The sequence below is a fragment of the Spea bombifrons genome, chromosome 3, assembly GCF_027358695.1.
Source record: "Spea bombifrons isolate aSpeBom1 chromosome 3, aSpeBom1.2.pri, whole genome shotgun sequence".
In the NCBI taxonomy this organism is placed as follows: Eukaryota; Metazoa; Chordata; class Amphibia; order Anura; family Pelobatidae; genus Spea; species Spea bombifrons.
In genome coordinates, this window is record NC_071089.1 from 105,592,030 (window position 1) to 105,615,410 (window position 23,381).

The window sequence follows — 23,381 nt, forward strand, 5'->3', positions numbered from 1 at the left end:
ATTTTTAATTTAGAGAATGCAACACAAATAAATTGAGTTTCCCCTAAATGGGTATCGTTTGAATGGACGCGTTCATTTTTCAGAAAGAACAATCATTAAACAAACAGTGGAATCATGTATAACATTAAGCGTCCTACCCTTAAATCCAGATCATACTATGAAGGCTCTGAAAACAGATCCTTTTTGTTCACTTTTCTGACAGGAAGATGAATGGTGAAAGATGTTCATAATACTGGGATGAATGGAAAAGAGGTTGAGTTTCCAAGCAGGAGCTGTCATAAAATTTGTGTTTCTATCAGTGAATGATTAATAGTGGCCCTCTAAAAGCCCTATTATGATGAATAGCACTTGTCTTCAAAAGGTCATCTGTTACAGTGTCATTGATGATGTCTGAGACAGGTGTTGCATCCCTCTGATTTCCTCTGCCTCCTTATCTGTCACCCTCCTCAATACTGTTTTTTTCTTTTTCTTTTCCAAGAACCACCATCTGCTCCAAATAATCCAATTTCCACTGTCAATGAAACGTCCGTCATCATGGAATGGGGTCCTCCCGAAGATACTGGGGGCAGATTGGATATAATGTACAATATACACTGTAGAAGATGCCAAGCAGAATCCCAGAAATGCAGCCCTTGTGGGAGCGGCATCCACTATATACCTCGACAATTCGGGTTGTCTCACCCTCGAGTCCTCATCACGGACCTGCTTCCTTATACCAACTATACATTTGACATAGAGGCTTTGAATGGGGTGTCCGAACTGAGCTCCAGTCCTAAGCAATTCATTTCTGTCAATGTTACCACCAGTCAAGTAGGTGAGGCATTTTTCATTGACCGAGACAAAACTCTATTCTTCTTTTACATATTATGATGGAGGTTCAGAAGATTTTTTTTTCAAGACAAGGTCGCATTAATACCATTTAAGATTAACACCTAGTGATGTTTTTATGAAATTTGATCTCTAAATCCAACATAGATTCTTCTATTTGGTGGTAGACTGCCTCGCCTTTGTGAGCATTATAGACACACTTTTTAGAGGAAATTCAGAAATGGAAATGATTTTAAGAGTTAGCTGGGCATTAGAAACAAATACAAATAATGTATGGCTTACAGCCTTACACTATACCAAGTATTCAAGACAACCATCCAATGATGAAATCTATTGAAATATTATATTGGATATTGGATTTTTTCTGTATTTTGTACTGTTCGCCCCTGTCGACGGACCGCTTTTAGTCAACTAGGAATGGTCCATATTGCAGTAACGATCCATATCACAATATTTTAATATACCTTTGCAGTACTGTGGGATGAGTGTCTGATATCAAGCCATGTAGAACAGTCGTGCTAAGTTTAAGTTTTATTATGTGTGGTTTGGAAATCTGGAATCAAACTAGATAAATGTGAATGACAATCTAAATTTCTTTCAATTCCCCTTCCAGTCAATGTGATCCTGAAAGAAAGGAAGAGCAAGGACAGTGTCACATTGGCTTTCCAGGGACTGGAGAAGACTAATGACATTGTTGTGGAGTATGAAGTAATTTACTATGAAAAGGTTAGTGCTCAAAACACAGCCATCACCCACCCTTTATGCCACAAGTTAAGACACAATGTTCCATAACATGCATCACTCCAAACTGAGGGAAGTCGGGAAATATTCATACAAGATGACCTCATCGGATCATTCTCCCTTACCCTACAGTTGTTGAGATTATGCTAATTGATTTGGTATAACTTTATGTTTGGCAACTAAGGTCTGTAGTTTGTATGGCTGAGAGCCATGTAGTACCTGGTTCTTACCAAGGTCTCTTTAAAACGTTATCCACGCATTGACATGAGAACCCTGTTGAAGTCATCAGGTAGCTGACCCGGCTGTTGCACAGTATGAGTGAAACTAGAGCCATACAGGAATAGTTTTATTTGGTGAGTTTGTATGAGTTGAGCTGGAGCTACCAAAACCTCAACAAGTGGAGGGTGTATTGCCCAGATATATATTTTCCTAGTGAAACAAACAAAACTCTTTTCTCAAAACTCTTTGTCTTGACAACAGTAAATCTGTTGCCCAGACAAAGAACTTCATACTTATCGAATTTGCCCCACATTATCGACACATTTTTAGTTATCTTTTGGTCACTAAGACATACAAATTGCAAATTTAAAAATTGCGGCACTAACAAGGAGCAAGAAGTAGTGAACACAAAGAGTTCCAAAAGTAGTGTTCCAAAAGTTCCAATAGTGTTTTCACCCAGATCTGGTTCTTCATTTTAAAGCTTTTGCCAGACGTTAAGTTATGAATTATTTAAGCTGCATTATCTCTATGAAATTAATATAGAATAATAATGAAATTTGAAACATTGTCTCGCGCTGTGACTGAGTTCTGATGTGCTGCGGGATTAACAATATTTCCTTCTTCCTAACAGAATCAAAAGGAGCAAAATTACACTGTATTAAAAACTCGGTCTTCTTTTATGACCGTGGATGGCCTCAAACCAGGAACGACTTATGTCTTCAGAGTCAGAGCTCATACAGTTGGAGGCCAAGGGATTTATGGAGGAGAGATTGAGCTGGAGACTAGCACCGAAGGTAATTCGATTTTCTAACTGAGAGGGACATTAGCTGTAACACTTCTGTTATAACTGTGGACCTTGTGAATTGACTGTGAATTTTGAGGATGTAGAATAGAATGATACACTCGTGCCCATCAAACTTTATAAACTCATAGGAAAGCAGGAGATTGGAGAGGAAGGGCTTTTGGTCCAATGTAGGCGATATGGCAGTAAGATATTGGAACATTCCCACTTCTTGGCAAATTTTTGATGTAGTTAAAGCGTGTTTTCTTTTTGTTTTGAACTGGATCAAATCGATTAGGGGTATCTAGGAGTGCTTGAGCCTGTCCAACAATCCCATAAACATTTTGCTTGTTATATGTTTACATTTTTATGGTTGTCAAAGTACAAAATACACAACCTGGGTTAATGCTTTTCTTTTCTGGATACACAAAACAGTCAAACAATTTCATTGACTTGTTAGTGTCGGATCAAAGACCTTTTACAGTGAGAGTTATATTAGACAATACACTATAAGGGATGTGGGAATCCCTGTGAGCTGTCTAGCACAGACAGGATTATCTTATTGTTTAGCGCTCACACTTTTGTCAAAGTGAAGGCATTGATTAATATAATTCACCATGGTTTAACCCAGTAATCATGTCACTTCTTCCCTGGAGGGCCCAAGCGCAAGAATGAGCAGTAAAGTGCATGCTGGCAGCTTAATGTTAGCAGAGGCCATTAGCCACGTGGAACTTAAGTATTGCTAACCACCCCTGTGAAATTACATTGAGCTGTCAGCCATCAACGCTTTATAAAAAAGAAACAGAGTATAATGAGCAGTTTGCATGTAGCTCCTCACACCTTGTTCTCCCTGCCATTCAAACTACTTTGCTGAGCTTTGTCTCATCAGCAGGTCATGCATAGAATACCGTGTGGGACGCATTTATTAAATGTACACATTGTTGTCATTATACAAATCCAACTATAAGTTACCGCCCTATACTGTTCTCATAAAACTTTAAATTGTTTAAATACATGTGAATATGGAACTCAATACTAAAGAATGAAGCTGAATATTGCTAATCTAAGCTGGCATTGCTACGTTTTGTTAAACAACATATTGTGTAAATTACACTGAAAACTGTTTAAAAATATATTTCATCTCAAGAATTTTCCAAAAAGTTTGTGCGGCTCTGTGTTGTCCCAAATTACCTTGTTTTATAGACCAAATTTATAAATATACATGCACTAGAACATTAGAGGTTCTTCAATTTTTCTTATTATGTTGTTGAAGATCTGTTTATACAAAAAAAAAAAATCAATAAAATCAAGTACAAGAAAAGTTTCTATAAAAATCATTTGGATAACTTCAAACAATGACCTGGTCCCAAAAAAATAATCTGGCCATATTATTTTTACAATATCCATATATAAATATATAAAATATAAAAATAAGTATGTAATATAAAAATAATCCAAAATATAGGAGATAGGCGTAGCCTTCATTAGATACACAGCTTTAGGAACTGACAATATTATTATTATATTATCGTTTTCTGATACCACTCATTAATTATCACTGGCCCAATTTTCTAGTACATTCTAACTGTACAGAAAAACCCATTGATTAATAACATTTCAAAAATAAATATAATTCTTTTGATCATTTAATGACCCCATAATATTCTCTTCTTCTCACTCTTACCGTGTCAAATGATGCCTGAACAACATGGACATAATTGATCATTGATAGAGCAACGCCGGTGCTAAAAGCTTTTTATTTACGTTTCTTTTTCCCAATTAATATATTATAAGAAAGTTTCTAGATTCTTCAAACGAGCCCCGTAAATGAATTTGTCGGTTGTCCATATGAATGTAGTTAAAACGCAATCAAGATTTCGTATGCTGGGTAGCAGCAGAGAAAAACAAAACGTGTAATGCAAGAAATTTAAAAAATAAACTAAACGTGTGTGAGAGATGCTAAACACCGATGTGATACGTGAGTGTTTTAGAGTATGAGCATGTTAGAATACTGCATGTCAACAATTTTTAACCCTTTAACGACAAAGCCCCTGTACATGTACGGGCTCAAAATGCATTGTTTTCAATGGGTTTAGGGACCCCCCCTTGTCCTTAAGGGGTTAATAGAATGTAAGTGCAGCGAGAGCTTTGGTTCTTGTGTGCTTTGGTGTTGAAGTCTGCGTCATTCACTGTTAATTGTGTTACCCGGTGGTTGGCGCCATTTCTTTGGTTAATCCAAATCCTGTGTTATGCTGCTTGTTCTTGCCTTTCAATATGTTCTGTTAGGGTCCAGGGATGTATATCAGCAGGAACATTCCATCGCTTGCACGGCTTGGTACCGGAATTGTTCTTTATATATATCCACCGGTGACTTAGTCTGCCACATTGGGAAAGATTTATTAAGCTCCTGCCGGCACAACACCTAAAACCATGTTTGCGGCATATATTTTTGTTTCTGTTTTGAAGGCAACGGGTGGTCACACCAAGTGGTAGGCCTACACCACATCAATGGCTTTGTATATAGTGATATGGGTTATATGGGTGGTCACACCAAGTGGTAGGCCTAACAAAACCAAGTGGTTTTGTTAATGATCAAAAAAAAAACTTTTAACCAGGGGCGTACCTAGAGTATTTGGCACCCGGGGCGGATCCTGTAAGTGGCACCCCCCCCCCCAAATGTAAAGACATCTACAAAATTATGTTGGCAAGAATATTTATTGCACCAATTTGTAAACTGTATGTCAACTGTAAACAACAAGAAATCTGAAAAAATAAATTAATAACTTGTAAGTAAAATAAATATGTTTAAATAACATTTACTGAACATATAATAGTGCTTTCTTTAATAACCCCCCCAAAAAAACAACAAACACAACAAGTTTCTAAGAAGCCCTAACAAATGAGTGACACACATTACAAATTAAATACTGGCTAAGCAGCTAAAGACACTATAAACTAAAAAAAATTCTGATATTATAATTAGGAGTCACCATAACATTGTTCTCTTTTTATTTAAGCATTTGCATATATAGTGGTGTTGCCATGTCGACTCATGATTATATATACCATATGAACCAGACACTGACTGTGGTATAGCATGACACCTATCACTATATACTGAGCCAGGCAGTGACGGTGGTACAGCATAATGCCTATCACTCTATACTGAGACAGACATTGACGGTGGTGCGGCTTAAGTAATTTCATTATATATTGAGGCAAACATTACAGTGAAACAGCATAACTCCTATCACTATACACTGAGCCAGATACTACAGTGGAACAGCATAACACCTATCACTATAACTGAGCCAGATATTGATGGTGGTACAGCATAACCGCTATCTTTATATACTGAGCTAGACACTTATAGTAGTACAACATAACTATCATTATACACTGAGGCAGACATTGACAGTTGTGCAGCACAACTGCTATCATTATATACTGAGACACGCGCTGACAGTAGTACAACATAACTGTTTCCATTATATACTGAGGCACGAGCTGACGGTGGTACAACATAACTGTTAATATATACTGAGGCCCACATTGCCGGTGATACAGGATAACACCTATCACTTTATACTGAGCACACATTGACGGTGGGGCAGCGTAATCCATATCACTATACATTGAGCCTGACATTTACAATAATGCAGCATAACCCATATCACTATATACAAAGCCATTGATGTGGTGTAGGCCTACCACTTCAGTGTCTGGCTTAGTATATAGTGGTAGGGGTTATGCTGCATTATTGTAAATGTCTAGATTGATGTATAGTGATAGGGATTATGTTGTACTGCCCTCAACTGCAGATCAGGGGAAGACTGTGAGAGTCAGTACAGCCTTCCCTTTTTCTGACTGCACCGTGACATTGGGAGGTCCTCTCCCCGTAATCATCCCCAAAGTCCATTTGTCCCCTACGTCACTAAACCACAACTCTCTTTTAATTACTCCCTGTAGTTCAGGTATAGATCAAATAAACAACACATGGAAACAGCACGTGCAACTGAATAAGACATAAATATCCTGTATTTACAGGTATACATAAATAATGTATGGAAACATAGCATTGCAGGTATAAATCAACAGAACACACAAACCCAGCATTGCAGGTATAGATCAACTGGAAATCACTCAGCACTGAAGGTATAGATCAAATAAACAACACATGGAAACAGCACCCCAGGTATTGATCAACTGAATAAGACATACAAATCCTGTATTTGCTGGTAAACATAAATAATGTATAGAAACATAGCATAGCAGATATAGACCAACACATTAACACACAAACCCAGCTTTTCAGGTATTGATCAATTGGAATTCACATAAAAACTCAGCATTAAAGTTATAGATAAAACACCCTAAATTACAGGCATAGATCACGGATTGCACACCCCAAGCCAGCGTCCACATTGCCCACATAGAACCTGACCAGCACCCTGCGGTGGGGGTGCAAGGCCTCTGTCTCCCAGCTCTGCCACTGTACGGAACAGTATAGAGTGATGGGAGTTATGATGTACTTTAGAGCATAATTATAATGAAAAAGACATTGGAAATGGTACAGCATAACACCCATCACTCTCACACATTTACCAATCAACACTTACCAATCCACAGATTCCACACATACCAATCCACAGATTCCACACATACCACACATACCAATCCACAGATTCCACACATACCACACATACCAATCCACAGATTCCACACATACAAATCCACACATAAACCAATCCACACATAAACCAATCCACACATATACCAATCCACACATATACCAATCCACAGATTCCACACATACCAATCCACTCTCACTGTCACTCAGTCTTAATGAATGATTTCCTACCTTCTTTTCTACTTCTTTTCTTCTTACAGCAGTCTTTTCTTTTTACAGCAGTCTTCCTCTTCGCTCCTCTTCTTCTATCTTCTTCCGGGTCAGAGGGCACTGTGGGCGCGGCTTCAGTGCCGCCGGGGTTTGTTGTCAGATCCCGGCGGCACTGAAGCCGCGCCCACAGTGCCCTCTGCACAGCAGCAGTTGCCGCGCGGATCGCAAGGGAGCAGAATCGGAGGTCTTTAACAGACCTCCGGCTCCCTTGAGTGATTTTAAGCCGGTTCAAGGGAACCGGCTTAAAATCACTCAAGGGAGCCGGAGGTCTGTTAAAGACCTCCGATACCGCTCTCTTGCGAGCCTGCTCCTCCAGCGGCGGACATTACTGTCCGTCTCTGGAGGGGTGCCGGGTGCTGGCAAGTTGGCACCCCCCTGATGAGCGGCACCTGGTGCGGACCGCCCCCCCCGCCCCCCGCTAGGTACGCTACTGCTTTTAACATGTCTGTTTTTGAAAGTGTTCTCACTTCACACCCTTCTTACTAAACACGCCTTACCTGTCCACCTGGTGGCATTTGGTGGCAATTGATTATACAGCTCCCTGGGTCTAGGCAGTGGTACACTGAGACCGGGACAGAGGTGTACGTGTATGGATATTATGCATAGTAATCATAGTAATCATAGTAATCATCATGATTTCAGATATTATGACATTTTGTTTTCTGACAATAAGAATGCAGTTTTGGGCAGTGCCAGCCTCTCCACGATCATGGCTGGCAGACAGCCTGCGGCTCCATCTCTCTGGGAGCAACTTCATTTTCAGCATGCCCCATACTCATGTTAATGAAGGAACTCTCTCGCCTTGTAAATGATGCTCTTTACAAATACAATGCGTTAGAATTGGAAGATTGGATACTCCTCAGAGTATCGCGCACAGGGCCATAAATAAATACATTACAATCATTGTTTCTCCCCCCTTTGTTAGTGTTTAGATGCGCAAGTCTCTATGCAGTTAATTAACTACGATACTGTATGTATATAAATCAGGTTAAATCCCTCGTTTTGGCATTCTCGGTTGTTTTTAACAAGCCTGCATTGCAGAAGGATTACTCTTCCCAGTGGATCTTTGTATAATCTGTAATAGTTAATCCGAAATCCCCCCTCATTTCATTGTGTAGAGTGACTTGTATGCGGACTAATTCATTCCCAATAGAGCCTTCCATGAAAACCACCTTCTAATCACTACTGCGCTGTAGTTTTCTTTTTATGTTACTCATAATAAGCGTACCATTGGTACTCTTATGTGTAAATGTTAGCATGAGTATATTAATTCAATGAAAAAACATGTTTATAATATAATAATGGCTGCTCTTTGTTGAGAGATAAAGCATGGCTAACATGAAAAATACCAATCATATATAAATATTTAATTATTTTCTATAATGCCTAGATATAATATCATATATATACTGGATTCCAGATCCAAATCGCAGTTACAACAATACAGATCTCTGATCCCACGTTGACGTTTGTGTGATTAGGAGATGGGGAGATCACATAATCATCTGACCAATCCAAGACCTGCTCCCTAGTAATAAAATACATTGGATTTTATACAGCGAATCATCAAGTTAACGGTTTAAGTTAAAGTTATTTTGCTGTCCCATGCAGCATGTTTTAGGCTACCTTTATAGCCCCAAAGTGAAATCGCAGATATCTAGTGCAATGACTCATTGTTAAATGTGAAGATTAAGCTAAAATCTATCAACATTTCTACTCAATTAGAAAACCTTTTCCTTGAATATGTGTATATATGTATATTTCATGTCTGCTGGCACTATATAAATAAATGTAATATCATATAACGGTGTCAGCACTGTACCACTCACTTCAGAGGGAACACTGCTCCTCACCTTAATTTTCACAAGGCGCATTATATATAAAGGTAGAATTTCCTGCATCAGTTGCTTTGGCATCATTCTAGCAACTCGCATCATGATAGCAAATTGCCCTTTCTTTGTAGTTTCCATTTCAAAGAGCTGGCAATCAATGGAAAATATAGTTCTTTTGGGGTTATTGGGTAACCCTCCTCCGACTTCAAAAGCACAGATTGTATCATTATACTTACTCATCCCAGGTCATGTTTTTGAGCTCTCTGTGTTTTTATCTTTCAGACATGATTGCCATCACTGACCCAAACCAAATCACTATACTGGCCATTTCTGTGGCAGGAGGAATCGTTCTGCTGATTTTCCTGGTGACCTGCTTTTTTGTCAGTGGAAGGTAAATTGTCGTGTGCAAAGCACATTGTTGATAATGTCATCATCATCATCAACCTTTCCATCTCCTGCGTATACTGGGTTTAATCTCCCCGTTACGCCTTGCTTGACTGCCAAGATTGTTTATCAAATGACCTAAGTCTGCACAACTGATGCCAAATTACCACTAGCAATATCACAGTAAATTGCATTCTACTCCTACACCGCTGCCTTCTTACCCCCCAATAAATAACTCACCATAGGAGTCACTGAGTAAATGCATTGTGATCTGTGTTGGTTATAGCTGGAGCTTGCCCAAGAAGAATATAAAAATAAGATAGTATAGGTTCACTAATTATTTTCATGTGAAGTTGAACATAGTCTCTATCCAGCCTGGGAATAATAATATGTCTTTTGTACAAAGTCTCATGGATTTCAGTATGGCTGGTATTCATTTTCTCAACCAGTTTATTGCTTTTGTGATTTTCAATATATTTCAAAGAGCACGGGGAACGTAGTATTCATTTTCAAGTAAATGCTTAACTCACCAGTCCGGAGCAGTGATTCTCACAAAAGCGGCTACAGACAAGCTTTGGTGGCCACCTAAGCAGCCACAGCCCTGTTCTACATATAACGTGTTGTGGTTTGTTCTTGGACTTTTTTTTTACTTCCTGAAGAAGATTCACTGGGCTGGAGGTTCCTCTGGATAAATGCTACTTCTCTCCACTACCTAGAGGCTAAAGACTGGAAGGTTTTGGCCGCCGATGACTCTGCAGGGTAGCCGTTCAAACTGGTATACTTACCCATGGTCACTTACTTTCTCATGAACAAAATCATTTTGGACTTTTCTTGTGCTTGTTGGAAGCTTGTTTCTCGTTGTTTTTGCTATCGGCTAACAAGTAGGGCTCCTCACAATAGGCTGGGATTCAATTGCTGGGGATAAATCTTTCACAAGTAATTTCATTGCTGTCTGCCCACCGAGTGCACTGAAAAATGTGCACTACAAAAAAACAGTATTCTTTAAGTGAGATAAAATGTATCACTGTTACATAGTTACATAGTTACATAGGCTGAAAAAGACATGCATCCATGAAGTTCAGCCTTTCCTATATCTGTTAATTTTGCTGTGTTTTTAGCCTGTGGAGGATGGATATTCAATGACATGTGATAGAGTTATCCATGACAATTGAATCCAGTCTGTGTTTATGTATAGTGGTCCTGCAGGGTTGCTATCTAAAGAAGTGACCTCTGAGCTCCTGTTCACCCGATAAAAGGTATCAACGTTTACTAAAGACTCGATCCTACAGGGTAACATTTTAAATGGGGTGCGTTGGATACTCACGCGGCTATACTTAATATCCTATAAACAAAGTTCACATCAGGTTTTGCTATGTGACTGTTGTGTCCTCACTGCTCACATAAAACCTCAGGCTCCAATGCAATACTTTTTTCTTTATAATTTGCAATGTATTCCAAGCCTTCCTTTTTTTCTACGACCACAGTCATCTCCGCTCTTCCTCCCTGTCTCCAGTAGCATCTAAGCCAAGGTAACCTTGCAGAGTATATTTATTTCCACTGATTATATTATTGATAAGATTGTACTGTCTAATTATGACTGCGTCTCCTTTTTTAGGTCTTTTCTAGACTCTGATCAACTACATTTAGCTTTGCTGGTTCAGCTCTACTAACCATCAGAGGTTCTGATTACTCTTTATTCATAATTACAAGTGTCTATGCTATATATATATATATATATATATATATATATATATATATATATATATATATATATATATAGTTGTGTGAAAAAGAAAGTACACCCTCTTTGAATTCTATAGTTTTACATATCAGGACATAATAACAATCAGCTGTCATTAGAAGGTCTACATAAGAGGAACTATATTTTCCATTGGAAGACAGCACTCAGTAGTGAGATGGTGCACGAGCCAGGGTACCACCAAGTCCTTCAATAAATCCTAAATAAAGAAGCAGAGACTCAACCCTCAAATGGCTCAAATGGTAAGGTGAGTTTATTTCCTATGAAATAAACTCACCTTACCATTTGAGTGCTGAGCCTCTGCTTCTTTATTTTGTACATATTACACTGTGTCATGATTTATTCAACAAAAATAAAGCCAAAATGGATAAGCCATGTGTGAAAAATTAGGTTAGAAGGCGTGCAATACAGTACTCACTTAACCAAGTAGTCACTCAGTTGACTGGAGGCTGGAGGCGAGATGCATTGTTGGAGATTTTATGGGTGAGCATAGAAAGCAAAGGACAAAGCATGGCCCAAACCTGGCAAGGTATTTTTGATACATAGATGTTTAAATAAAGAAACTGCTTGTCAAGCTACTGCTTTTTAAGACAAACCATCGATAACAAAGCTGAAAGGAATAAGGAGCTTTCCCAGCAACCCAGCTAAATGTTTGAATGTTCTCATTAGCATTAGACCTGATCCTATGCAACACTGAGTTCTGACCCCAAACTGGGTAACATAAGGAAGCTGAGGCCTTAAATAGCTAAGATTAAAGATCAATATTTAGAGGATATTACAAACCTATTTTAATAGACAAAAAATAGATTACTTAGAATTTTGTGCAGTTTACATGTATGGGCCACGTGTTTTGTGCATTGTATAGTGCTTGTATTAATTGAGTATGGTAATCATTTGTGTTGAGTTCTAGTCTTTTTAAAGATGCTTTAGGTCATAGCTGTTGAACTTGTTAGACTCTAGCAATATCTGTGGTTCTATCATTTGGCCGTGAATTTTTCAGCCCACAGGATCCCTAAAATAAGTTGCAGTCTAGGCATGTGCATAGTGTTTCATGTGGAACACACAGCTTTGAATGGTCTGCTGGGCTGCTTCGTATGGATTTTGCAGAACTGTGTTCTTTTGTAGCCAAATGCCTCTTGTTTCAAATTCATGGGTCATAAACCATTTGACTTTACCATGTTTGTTCATATCTCAATTAACTAGGTACTTAATATTGCATCGACTCACAATACAGATGTGAATGCATCATCACCTTGGTCGTTTAGGCAGCTCTGACACCAACAAAAGTTTCAGTAGTGAAACATGCCATCAAATGCCACTTTTCATACAAAGATTCCATGCGGTTGTCAATCTAGTACATAAGCACAGAGGGAGAAAAAGTACAGTTTAATGGAATAGCAGAGAAAAATCCCAACAGATATGAGTCTCATTAACTGGCGGTAAGAACTGATTAACACCTCTAGGCTGTCCTCCTGTTACCGCAGACACACTTTAACATACAGATATTACAATATATAGACTTGCAAGGAAAGGCAGGCTGGCAGTTTTCACACATCCAATACTTTCCTCAGTTCCACGGCCACACTCTATAGATGTGAATCATATGCATGAATGTTATCACTTGTGAATGTTAATATCAGCAGGGGTTGGCTTAAAGAATGTTGTGTTCATAATTCCCATCTCTGTCTATTCTTTAGCATCTTCTTCCATGTGAACTGCCAGTAGGAGCATTTCATTCACACTGAATTTGTATCACTTAATACTAACCCATTCGGTACCAACTGAAGAAAAAAGACATACTTTAGCGAATAGACCACAGAGAGCGAGATATAGGGAGGAAATAGATATAAGAGAAAAGGGAGCCCGTGAGAAGAGAGAGAGAATGCAAGGGCATGAGAGGAGCGAGCATGCTTATCTATGCTAACCAAGGTTGGACACCATAAATGATGGATGGATGGATGTCCTGTTATTTACAGGCGTGGCTGCCACTACACATCTCCAGGATATAACAGCGTCTTGTTGCCAATGAGACTTTCACACCAAACAAGTTAATGAACATCAAATTGGAGATGTGAAAGTAGGCTAATGAGTGAGATACAGTGTCTGGAGATACATTTCATCTGAACTGATCTGCTGTAGGCAGCGTGGAGATACAGAGAAGTCGCAGACACTGTCAGTGGATGTGTATGCCTCAAAATGCACTCTACCTGTAATAATAAGATGCAAGTATATTAGTTTGGGAAAGTAAATATTTTACTGCATATACCGGTATAATGTGCCCCATAAAATAAAGGTTACAAGAACTTGCAAGCTGCCATAAGGGATATATAGTTGAGGTGTGTGTTAGTAGAAGTGATTATGGGGAGGGAGAGCCTTTAAATGCCTTGACCTTGTAGTATGACCCCCCCCTCATGTATTGCCTCTCTACGGGGTTACCCCCACCCTCCTTCCTCTTGTTCCGCTCCCTTATTATTTGCTCTGGAGTCTCGCAGATGCTTCCCGTGCCGTGGAGCAGCGGGGAGTTACACACTTCTGATTGCAATCATCTGCTACCTGTTTCCCATGGTCATGGCCAGATGAACAGTTTGTTGGCAACCTGGATCCTTTAATAGACCCCTGCAGGACATAGCGCACCAGAATAACACCGAACACATTTCCTACTCCCAACTTCTGAACATTTATTTATATATGCGTAACTATTTTATAGTGAGGGGCATAAAGACTATTTTGTTTTATATCTATTTTAAATAGAAGGGTTTGACCAATTTCCTAGGTGGTGAGAGAAGCCTGGAAACCATTTCTTGAATGCTGATAATTAATCGAGTATGTACACAATGACTTTATTGCGTTGAAAAGCAGATCAAATTTATTGAGAAATGATGAATTAAGTGAATCAGGGTTAAAAAGAACAAGCGATCGCGCAAGCAAAGAACACTTCTGTAAAGGATTTAGCATCTGGTCTCGCTAGTGGGACTTGTAACAGTGGGTGGCCATTATATGGGGATAAAGATTTCTCATTGTTTCACGCTCAATATCTCAAAGACTGCCATATGGTGCGTTCAAAAAATTAACACACCACTTACATTCAGTTTTTATGCTGTATTGATTAATGGCAAGTGTTTATTTAAAGGTTGTATGGCTAGTTAAGCCGAGGACGCGTGGATAAAAAATGTTTCTCATAGGCAGTCACTGTTTTTGATGGAGCCAGCTTCCATAATCATCCCCTACTTGTTATGTCCTGTTTACCTATTGTAAAGTGGAAAATGATGGCGCTATATAAAATAATAAATAATATAACTGAAATTATGCTTTTAAAAATATTGTGCTTTAAAAAAACAGTTCTAGTGTTAGCATAATATACTGTGTGTATGTGTTCTAGTTTTGTTATCTCAGCTCAACCTAGACAAACCTTACCATACTGTGGTATACAAGTTAGTGGCTCATTGTTAATCACCCAACCAAATGCTCTGACTTTGAAGGGACTTCATTAGCATTGCCATAAAGAATCAGCTCAGTGTGGTGATGGTGCAAGGAAAGTCATCCAAAATATCACCTGACCGACAACAATGGCAGCCTCCAGGTCTGCAGATAAAGGAAATTTTATTAGAAAAGGAGGAAATAAAACCATTTTTTTCCAGCACTCACCAAAATTACTGTATACAACACTAAAATGTATGCTCAAGTTGAAAATTATTTATTGACATTAGACTTCTTTAAAAAAGTGATTTGGCTTCCTTACCGCAGTTAACGCCGCAGAGTTCTCTTACAAGGCTCAGCTGCCGCATACTATTAGCCGTTCATTGTGGTATTATATACAACTTGGTAATTATTTTTTTTCAACAATTTTCTGAACAATGACCGCCTTGGTATCAAATCAGCAGAGTGGCCGCGCAAGTGCCTAGCGAATGGACCCTTGAGGGTGTCAGAAAACAGATACAATCTTTTCATGCGTAGTCTCTGAAATGTTTTTTTTTTTTTTTTAACATCGATTACAATATGAGTTGTCACAGCAGTTTAGCTTGTCTAAGTGTCTTTAGTGCTCTTTTGTGCCTTGGGGTATAACTAAAATAGTCCTTGTAACGACAACGACAATGACAATGGCTGTGCAAAGCAGTAAGAAGATTACTATATGTCTCCGTAGAAGAGGCAAGTATCGCTGATGCATAGACTTAAAAGGGGTAGGGAAGAACCTGATATATATATATATATTTATATTTATATTTGTCTATTAGCCTCTTCTTAAAGTACGCCTGTCACTTAAACAAACATTAGTTAAGAGACAATAACATACGTGTTAATGTTTTAATGTAACTTTCATGATCCCATCAAAACTTGTGAACTCCTTCCTACCGCAGTTGACTTCAAGTTGACTTCATAAACTGTAAGCAAGAACGAGAACATGTTTTGCTCTGTTAGGAAGTGCGAAAGTTGAGTATGAGCCACGTATAAGATGAGAAAGGGTTCCATGTTGGATAGAGAAGATTCTTTTGGACACATGATAGGATCCAGACATGGAACGGGGAAAGACAATCTCATACTCCCAAGTAATAATGAGTGAAACCGGGCAATGAGCTCAAGCTTGCACCAACTTTAATCTTCTTGTTCTAAATATCTACGTAGATCTTTAATCTCCTTGTTTTAAATATCTAGGTAGATGAAAATCAGGGTTTAGACATCTCACGGGTGTGAATAAAGGAGAAATCCATATCTCTGGATGTTTTACAGTTTAATTTTATATTTGTTGCAGAAACAACACAAAGCCGAGTGACACGGTTCTGTCTTTTGAACGGCAATCTTGTTACCATCCATTATATAATTAAACAAGATTCCTGCTTTAGAGCAATTACCCTGATTTATTTGCAAAGATGAATGATGAGATTGTGCGGCACAAAACCGTAGGTCACCCTGGATTATCCATGGGTTATTTCCTTCAATGAAGGAGACGGGCAATACGAAAATGTACACCTCTTAAGCATATTAAGATAACTACATGCACATTTCACCCGATAATATTCGGATTTATAAAACAGATGAAACAACCATTTTAAAACATGCCCTCTATGCATTAACATCACCCAGAATCCAAGATCCAATTAAACCCCTCCAATATAATGCTACATAACACATCAGTCTGAGCTAGCATAAAGACACTTGATTAACTATTTGTATAAGGTTGGATATGGGAAATTGTACAGTTCTGAAAATGTCCGAGTCCCGTACAGTGAACGTATATCAGGTATATTAGCATCCCCTCAGGGTAATGCTTTATGGCCCATGATGGATGGATAAGAGACGGTGTTGTACAGCTTCTTTCTGCATTGTGCATAATTATATGGTCACATGGAGCATAGCAGGGGCAAAGGTTAATTGTTCAAAATCTGCCGTATTTTGTGCCAGAATGGCCCAGATGACCTCACAGTTAAGTCCTTCCTGTAACTGTAGTTAGTAGTTTCTTGTTGGCAGTAGAAGTGCCTTTGCTCATTAACGATATTGCCCAGTAGGAAAAGGGTTAAATGTATGCAAAGAAGTGTAGCAAAGGTAATAGAAACATAGAAACATAGAAACATAGAAAGTGACGGCAGATAAGAGCCAGAAGGCCCATCCAGTCTGCCCAACCTCTGAGTACTCTCCTTTAGTACTTGCCCTTATCCTATATCTAGCTTGGCATTATGCCTATCCCATGCTTGCTTAAATGACTTTACTGTATTAACATCTACCACTTCCACTGGGAGGCTATTCCATGCGTCCACTACCCTTTCCGTAAAGTAATATTTTCTGATGTTACCATTAAACCTTTGCCCCTCTAGTTTATGCTTGTGTCCTCTTGTTGCGGTTTTATTTCTTCTTTTAAATAAACTTTCTTCCTTTACTTTGTTGATTCCCTTTAAGTATTTAAATGTTTCTATCATATCCCCCCTGTCCCGTCTTTTTTCCAGGCTATATAGGTTAAGATCCTTTAACCTGTCCTGGTAAGGTTTATTTTGTAATCCATAAACCATTTTAGTAGCCCTTCTCTGCACTTTCTCCAACATATCTATATCCTTCTGGAGATATGGTCTCCAGTACTGTACACAATACTCCAAGTGAGGTCTCACCAGTGATCTGTACAGCGGCATGAGCACTTCCCTCTTCCTACTGCTAATACCTCTCGCTATACAACCAAGCATTCTGCTAGCATTACCTGCTGCTCTACTGCATTGTCTACCTACCTTTAAATCCTCAGAAATAATTACCCCTAAATCCCTTTCCTCACACGTTGAGGTTAGGACAGTACCAAATAGTCTATACTCTGCCCTTGGGTTTTTATGCCCCAGGTGCATTACTTTGCATTTATCCACGTTAAATGCCAATTGCCACAGCTCTGACCATTTTTCCAGCTTACCTAGATCGTTTGCCATTTGGCTTCTTCCTCCAGGAACATCAACCCTGTTGCAAATTTTTGTGTCGTCGGCAAATAAACATACCTTTCCATCAACACCATCTGCAATATCACTAATGAAAATATTAAAGAGAATGGGTCCAAGTACAGATCCCTGAGGTATCCCACTGGTAACAAGACCTTGTTCTGAATATACTCCATTGACTACAACCCTCTGTTTTCTGTCACTCAGCCACTCCTTAATCCATTCAACAACATTGGGATCTAAACCCAGAGATTGCAGTTTATTTATAAGTCTTCTATGTGGGACTGAGTCAAAGGCCTTACTGAAATCCAGATACGCAATGTCTACTGCACCACCTTGATCAATTACTTTAGTCACCCAATCAAAAAAATCAATAAGATTTGTTTGGCAAGATCTTCCTGAGGAAAACCCATGTTGTTTTTGATCTTGAAAGCCATGTGACTTCAGATGTTCAACAATCCTTTCCTTTAACATTGTTTCCATTAATTTTCCCACTACAGATGTAAGACTAACTGGCCTGTAGTTGCCCGACTCCTCCCTACTGCCTTTTTTGTGTATAGGCACAACATTCGCTACTTTCCAATCCCCAGGGACAACTCCCGTTACCAATGATTCGTTAAATATATCAGTTAACGGTTTTGCTAGTACACCCCCAAGCTCTTTTAATAACTTGGGGTGTATCCCATCAGGCCCCATCGACTTATTTGTCTTTACCTTAGACAACTGAAGTAAAACCTCCGCCTCGATAAACTCACATATTTCAAATGATTCAGTCTTTTTTCCCAACTGAGGTCCCATTCCATCATTCTCATCTGTAAAAACTGAACAGAAATATTCATTGAGACAGTCAGCTAAACCTTTATCCTCTTCTACATATATGCCTTTTGTTTTTAGTCTAACTAATCCTTGTTTAACTTTCCTTTTCTCATTTATATATCTAAAAAATGTTTTATCTCCATTTTTTACTGATAGGGCAATTCGCTCTTCTGCCTGTGATTTGGCAGTTTTTATAACTTTCTTTGCCTCTTTCTGCCTAATTTTATAGATCTGTCTATCTTCCTCACTTTGGGTATTTTTGTATCTACTAAAGGCTAACTTCTTGTCTTTCACGATTTTGGCCACTTCTGCAGAGTACCACAGCGGTTTCCTTAATTTTTTACTCTTACTGACCAACCTAATACAATTTTCTGTTATCTTCAATAAAACAGCTTTTACAAAATCCCATTTCTCCTGAACACCATTTAAATTGCCCCAGTCTGATAATGACTCCTCTATACATTTTCTCATTTTAGAAAAGTCAGCTTTTCTAAAATCTAAAACTTTTGTTTTTGTGTGGTGTGACTCAGTCACTGTTTGTATATTAAACCACACAGACTGATGATCACTAGATCCCAAACTTTCACCTACAGAAATATCTGTTAACAAATCTCCATTTGTGAACACTAAATCCAATGTGGCCTCCTTACGAGTTGGTTCCTCAACCACCTGTTTTAAAGATAATCCCAATAAGGAGTTTAGAATATCCGCACTCCTGGTACAACCAGCTACTTTCGTTTTCCAGTTCACATCAGGGAGATTAAAGTCACCCATGATTATAACATCCCCCTTCACTGTCATTTTAGCTATTTCCTCCACTAGTAGATTATCGAGTTCTTCTACTTGTCCTGGGGGTCTATAAATCACACCTATGCGAGTTACTTTACTTTTGCCAAATTGTACTGTAACCCAAACCGACTCTAAGTTCTCTTCACCAACTTGTATTAAGTTAGATTTTATGTTATTTTTCACATATAGGGCCACCCCTCCCCCTTTCCTGCCCTTTCTATCTTTTCTATATAAAGAGTACCCCGGTATTGATATGTCCCAGTCATTTTTCTCATTATACCATGTCTCAGTAACAGCCACTATATCAACATTCTCAGTTGCCACAACTGTTACAAGTTCATGGATCTTATTCCCTAAACTGCGAGCATTTGTAGACATGACCTTCAGCTTGTCATTTAACACCGATGCTGCAATCACTTTCTGTCCTTGCTTTGGGGGGCAAAACATATGCTTCTCCCTATTATCTTTATAGACCAAGCCCCCAGATCCACCCACCTGGTTACTAAGTAAATCGCCTTCCCTTTCTATACTGTCTAACCCGGTATTTATTCCCTCCCCCCCCATTCCTAGTTTAAAATCTCCTCCAACCGTCTAACCATTCTCTCCCCAAGCACATTGGACCCTCTTGCATTTAGGTGCAATCCATCACGACTATAGAGATTGTACCCCAAAGCAAAATCAGCCCAGTGCTCTAAGAACCCAAAGCCCTCCTTCTTACACCAAGACTTCAGCCATGCATTTAGCTGCCTAATCTCCCGCTGCCTTTCTGGTGTAGCACATGGCACAGGTAGTATCTCTGAGAATACTACCTTGGAGGTCCTTTTCTTAATCTTACTACCCAAGTCCCTAAAATTATCTTTTAGGACACTCCATCTTCCTCTTACTATGTCATTGGTGCCAATGTGCACCAAGACAGCTGGATCCTCACCAGCCCCTCCCAATAATCTATCCACTCTGTCCGCAACATGCCGAACCCGGGCACCCGGGAGACAGCAAACCATTCGGTTGCTGCGATCAGAGCTACAGATTACCCTGTCTGTTTTCCTGATTATTGAATCCCCTACCACCACAACCTGCCTGGGCTTTCCTTCCTTTCGGATCCCCTGCACATTGGATGAGCTGCTCTCCCGGCTGTTAGGGAGAACAGCTTTTTCCGCAAAGCCTACCTCTGAGTCTGCCTCCCCAACATGCTCACTTAAAAGGGCAAATTTGTTGGGAGGGAGAGACTCTGGGCTGGCTTGCCTCTTCCTCTTCCCTTCCCCACTGCAACCACGTCTTACTGTCACCCAGCTATGTGCCTGACTCCCTTCTGACTGATCTCCTCCCTCATTGCTAGGGGCCCCATCTAAACTTTGCTCAGTGAGCAACAGACTCCTCTCAAGGTTGTCAATCTCTCTCAGTGTTTCAATGTGCCTCTTCAGAGCACCAACCTCAGCTTCCAGAGAGACCAATTGATCACACTTACCACAGCGATATGGACCCAGGAACTGCTGTTCCAAGCATGCATACATATGGCATGATGTGCACTGAGTGAAATCTCCAAGCTTGCTCATTCTTTATAAAGGGACGCGAGTATAGAATTTAAACAGTTGCTTTATGTCACTTACCCTCCTTGCTCTTGCACTCTTGTGTTGCACTAACTGCTGTGGTGCACAAACTGGTCACTTACAGAAAGCAAGTCACTTAGAAAATGCAAGCCCCTTACAGTGAGCAACCACTTCCTTATATACAGAGCAACACAGTTAATTGATTATAAACCCCACCCTTAACTAATTACACTATAGAAAATGGGAGAAAAAAAAAACCAAACAGTTAATGCAAAACACACAGTTTTTTTTTTGTTTTTTTTTGTTTTTTTACCACAAACCCTTCAACCCTCTTGTTGCTGGTTGAGATACAAACCCACTGTTGGTATACTTATAATACCACTTCTCTGCCGCTGCTGTGGTGCACAAACTGGTCACTTACAGAAAGCAAGTCACTTAGAAAAGATAGTTATCTTTTTGCTGATCTGAAAAATAGGAGCCGCGATTTCAGAGGAGGGGATGACACCCTACCATCAGCTGGCTTAATCAGATTAACCTTTACAATAATATGGAACGCAGGAAAAATGTCAAGAAAAGAGACAGCGAGGAGGAATAACAGCAGGTTGTAAATGTAGCCGGTTTCTTGAGTTATTATCACGCCCTAGAGGTGCGGTACAGATGAGCTCGGATTTATCACTGCGTTAAAACAAACGTGTTAAAGAGATCTTCCGTAGTTTCGAGCCTTCACATTAGCACTAACTGCTCTTCCTTTATGGGTAATCTGATCTCACAAAGTAAAAGGACTAAGTATTATTGTGTGTGTCACAGGGGTTAGGGGTGTCAGGGGACGCAGAGCACAAAAAGCCGGCAAGGCTACCAATTAAAATGCACTAAAACTAACTTTAAAGTCACTTTGTTTTTTTTTTTATACTGGTTTTAATGGAGCTACTGGGAGTTATTGGGAAGATATGAGGAGAGGCCGGACAATTAACGTATCACTGATCGCTGCTTCTGAGGCTTGCTTCGTTAAACACAAATCAGTGTTTATGAGTGACTCATAGTTTTAGGGCTCTAATGTAAAATCATCGCCGGTATATTTGGCATGCTCCTGGGGACAGAAAAAGGTTGCAAGTGAAAGCCAATAGACCTTGGGATGATGTCAACAGCCGTTTGTGTGAGAATTTAGATTTACTCTTTACGAACAGATTGCATCATGTATAATGTATAAATTTATGGAAAATTGGTAGGTTGTCGTTCCCTTGGGCACAAAACGGAATAATAATGGTGCCGTATTAAAGTTGAAATAACTCACAGCTCTTAAAGACCAATATTTCAAATTCTGAAGACTGGGATGTGCAACAACGTGACCGCTGTATTAACACAATAACCACTTTGTATACGTTTACCACTAGGAGATATATATGCGTGTTGTGTGTTTGCAAACATGTTGTTCTATAATTCATAAAAAAAGATATTTAGTCAGATAGGAAATCTGGGCTTCTGGATGTAATCCAAGTCTGCCCAATGACTCCCAGTTAATGAAACCTTACGCTATTCCTTCCCGTCCATATTTTGCTGATTAAAATTCATCTATCCATTGAAATCCAAGGAAACACTACAAATCTGTCATTTCTTTTGCTGGAAAAGTTCATACCCTTTGGTGGGTACTCACGAAGGGAAACCAATTCCTCTTAAATATAATTTCTGCACCTGCATTAGTAAATTGGCCCTATTATGATGATTCTATTATCCCGGAGAATGTATCTGTCAGTATGGGGCTTGGACAGCAGTAGATATCATTTGAGGAGCATCATTATCTCGGCATGTACCCCAGGATTTGCGGAGGGAATATGTGGGTTAAAGGCTGTTAGGTAGGTAATTATGTATTAGCAGCACAAAGAAAGCCAGTGTGTGCCCTATTGGGTTGAGAGATGTAAAAATCTTGTAAAACTCATTGACAGATATAATACATCCTTACACCATTTTCATGATATACGTACTGAATAGTACTGCCCAAAGACACTGCTCCACCACCTTAAATAACCTAGCTTTGTGTCACCAAGTATTAGCAAAAACGTAGTGCATATTATTTCTAGGTCCATCAAAACTACCCATGCCCCATCGCAGTGATATTTTCTCATATGTAAGCTCCCATAGGGACAACAATGGTATCTTGGTTAATTCATCACCTTTTAACCCGTACAGTAGAAGTTTCCTCTAGTTCTGAGTCTAATTTACAAAATAAAATTGGCTTGCACATTACACATTAGATGTCAGTCTGCGCCTTTAATTTTATCCTGATGAGATCCTACCTCAACCCGAGGGTTCTTCATAGTTTGAAGGCCAACGTGAAACCCCAGGGATCGACCATCACAGCGTTCTTCTCTTATCATATACCCCAG

The 23,381-nt window shown here is 39.3% G+C and overlaps 1 protein-coding gene across 1 annotated transcript in view; it reads left to right on the top strand.

The window, feature by feature from the left end:
• Nucleotides 1-23,381, top strand: part of LOC128482805 (ephrin type-A receptor 3-like) — a 93,740-nt gene that overhangs the window by 43,628 nt on the left and 26,731 nt on the right. The window contains exons 5-8 of the mRNA XM_053458719.1: nt 479-814; nt 1,442-1,554; nt 2,420-2,582; nt 9,584-9,692. Coding sequence (XP_053314694.1) covers nt 479-814; nt 1,442-1,554; nt 2,420-2,582; nt 9,584-9,692 — 721 coding nt within the window. The remainder of the gene's footprint in view (nt 1-478; nt 815-1,441; nt 1,555-2,419; nt 2,583-9,583; nt 9,693-23,381) is intronic.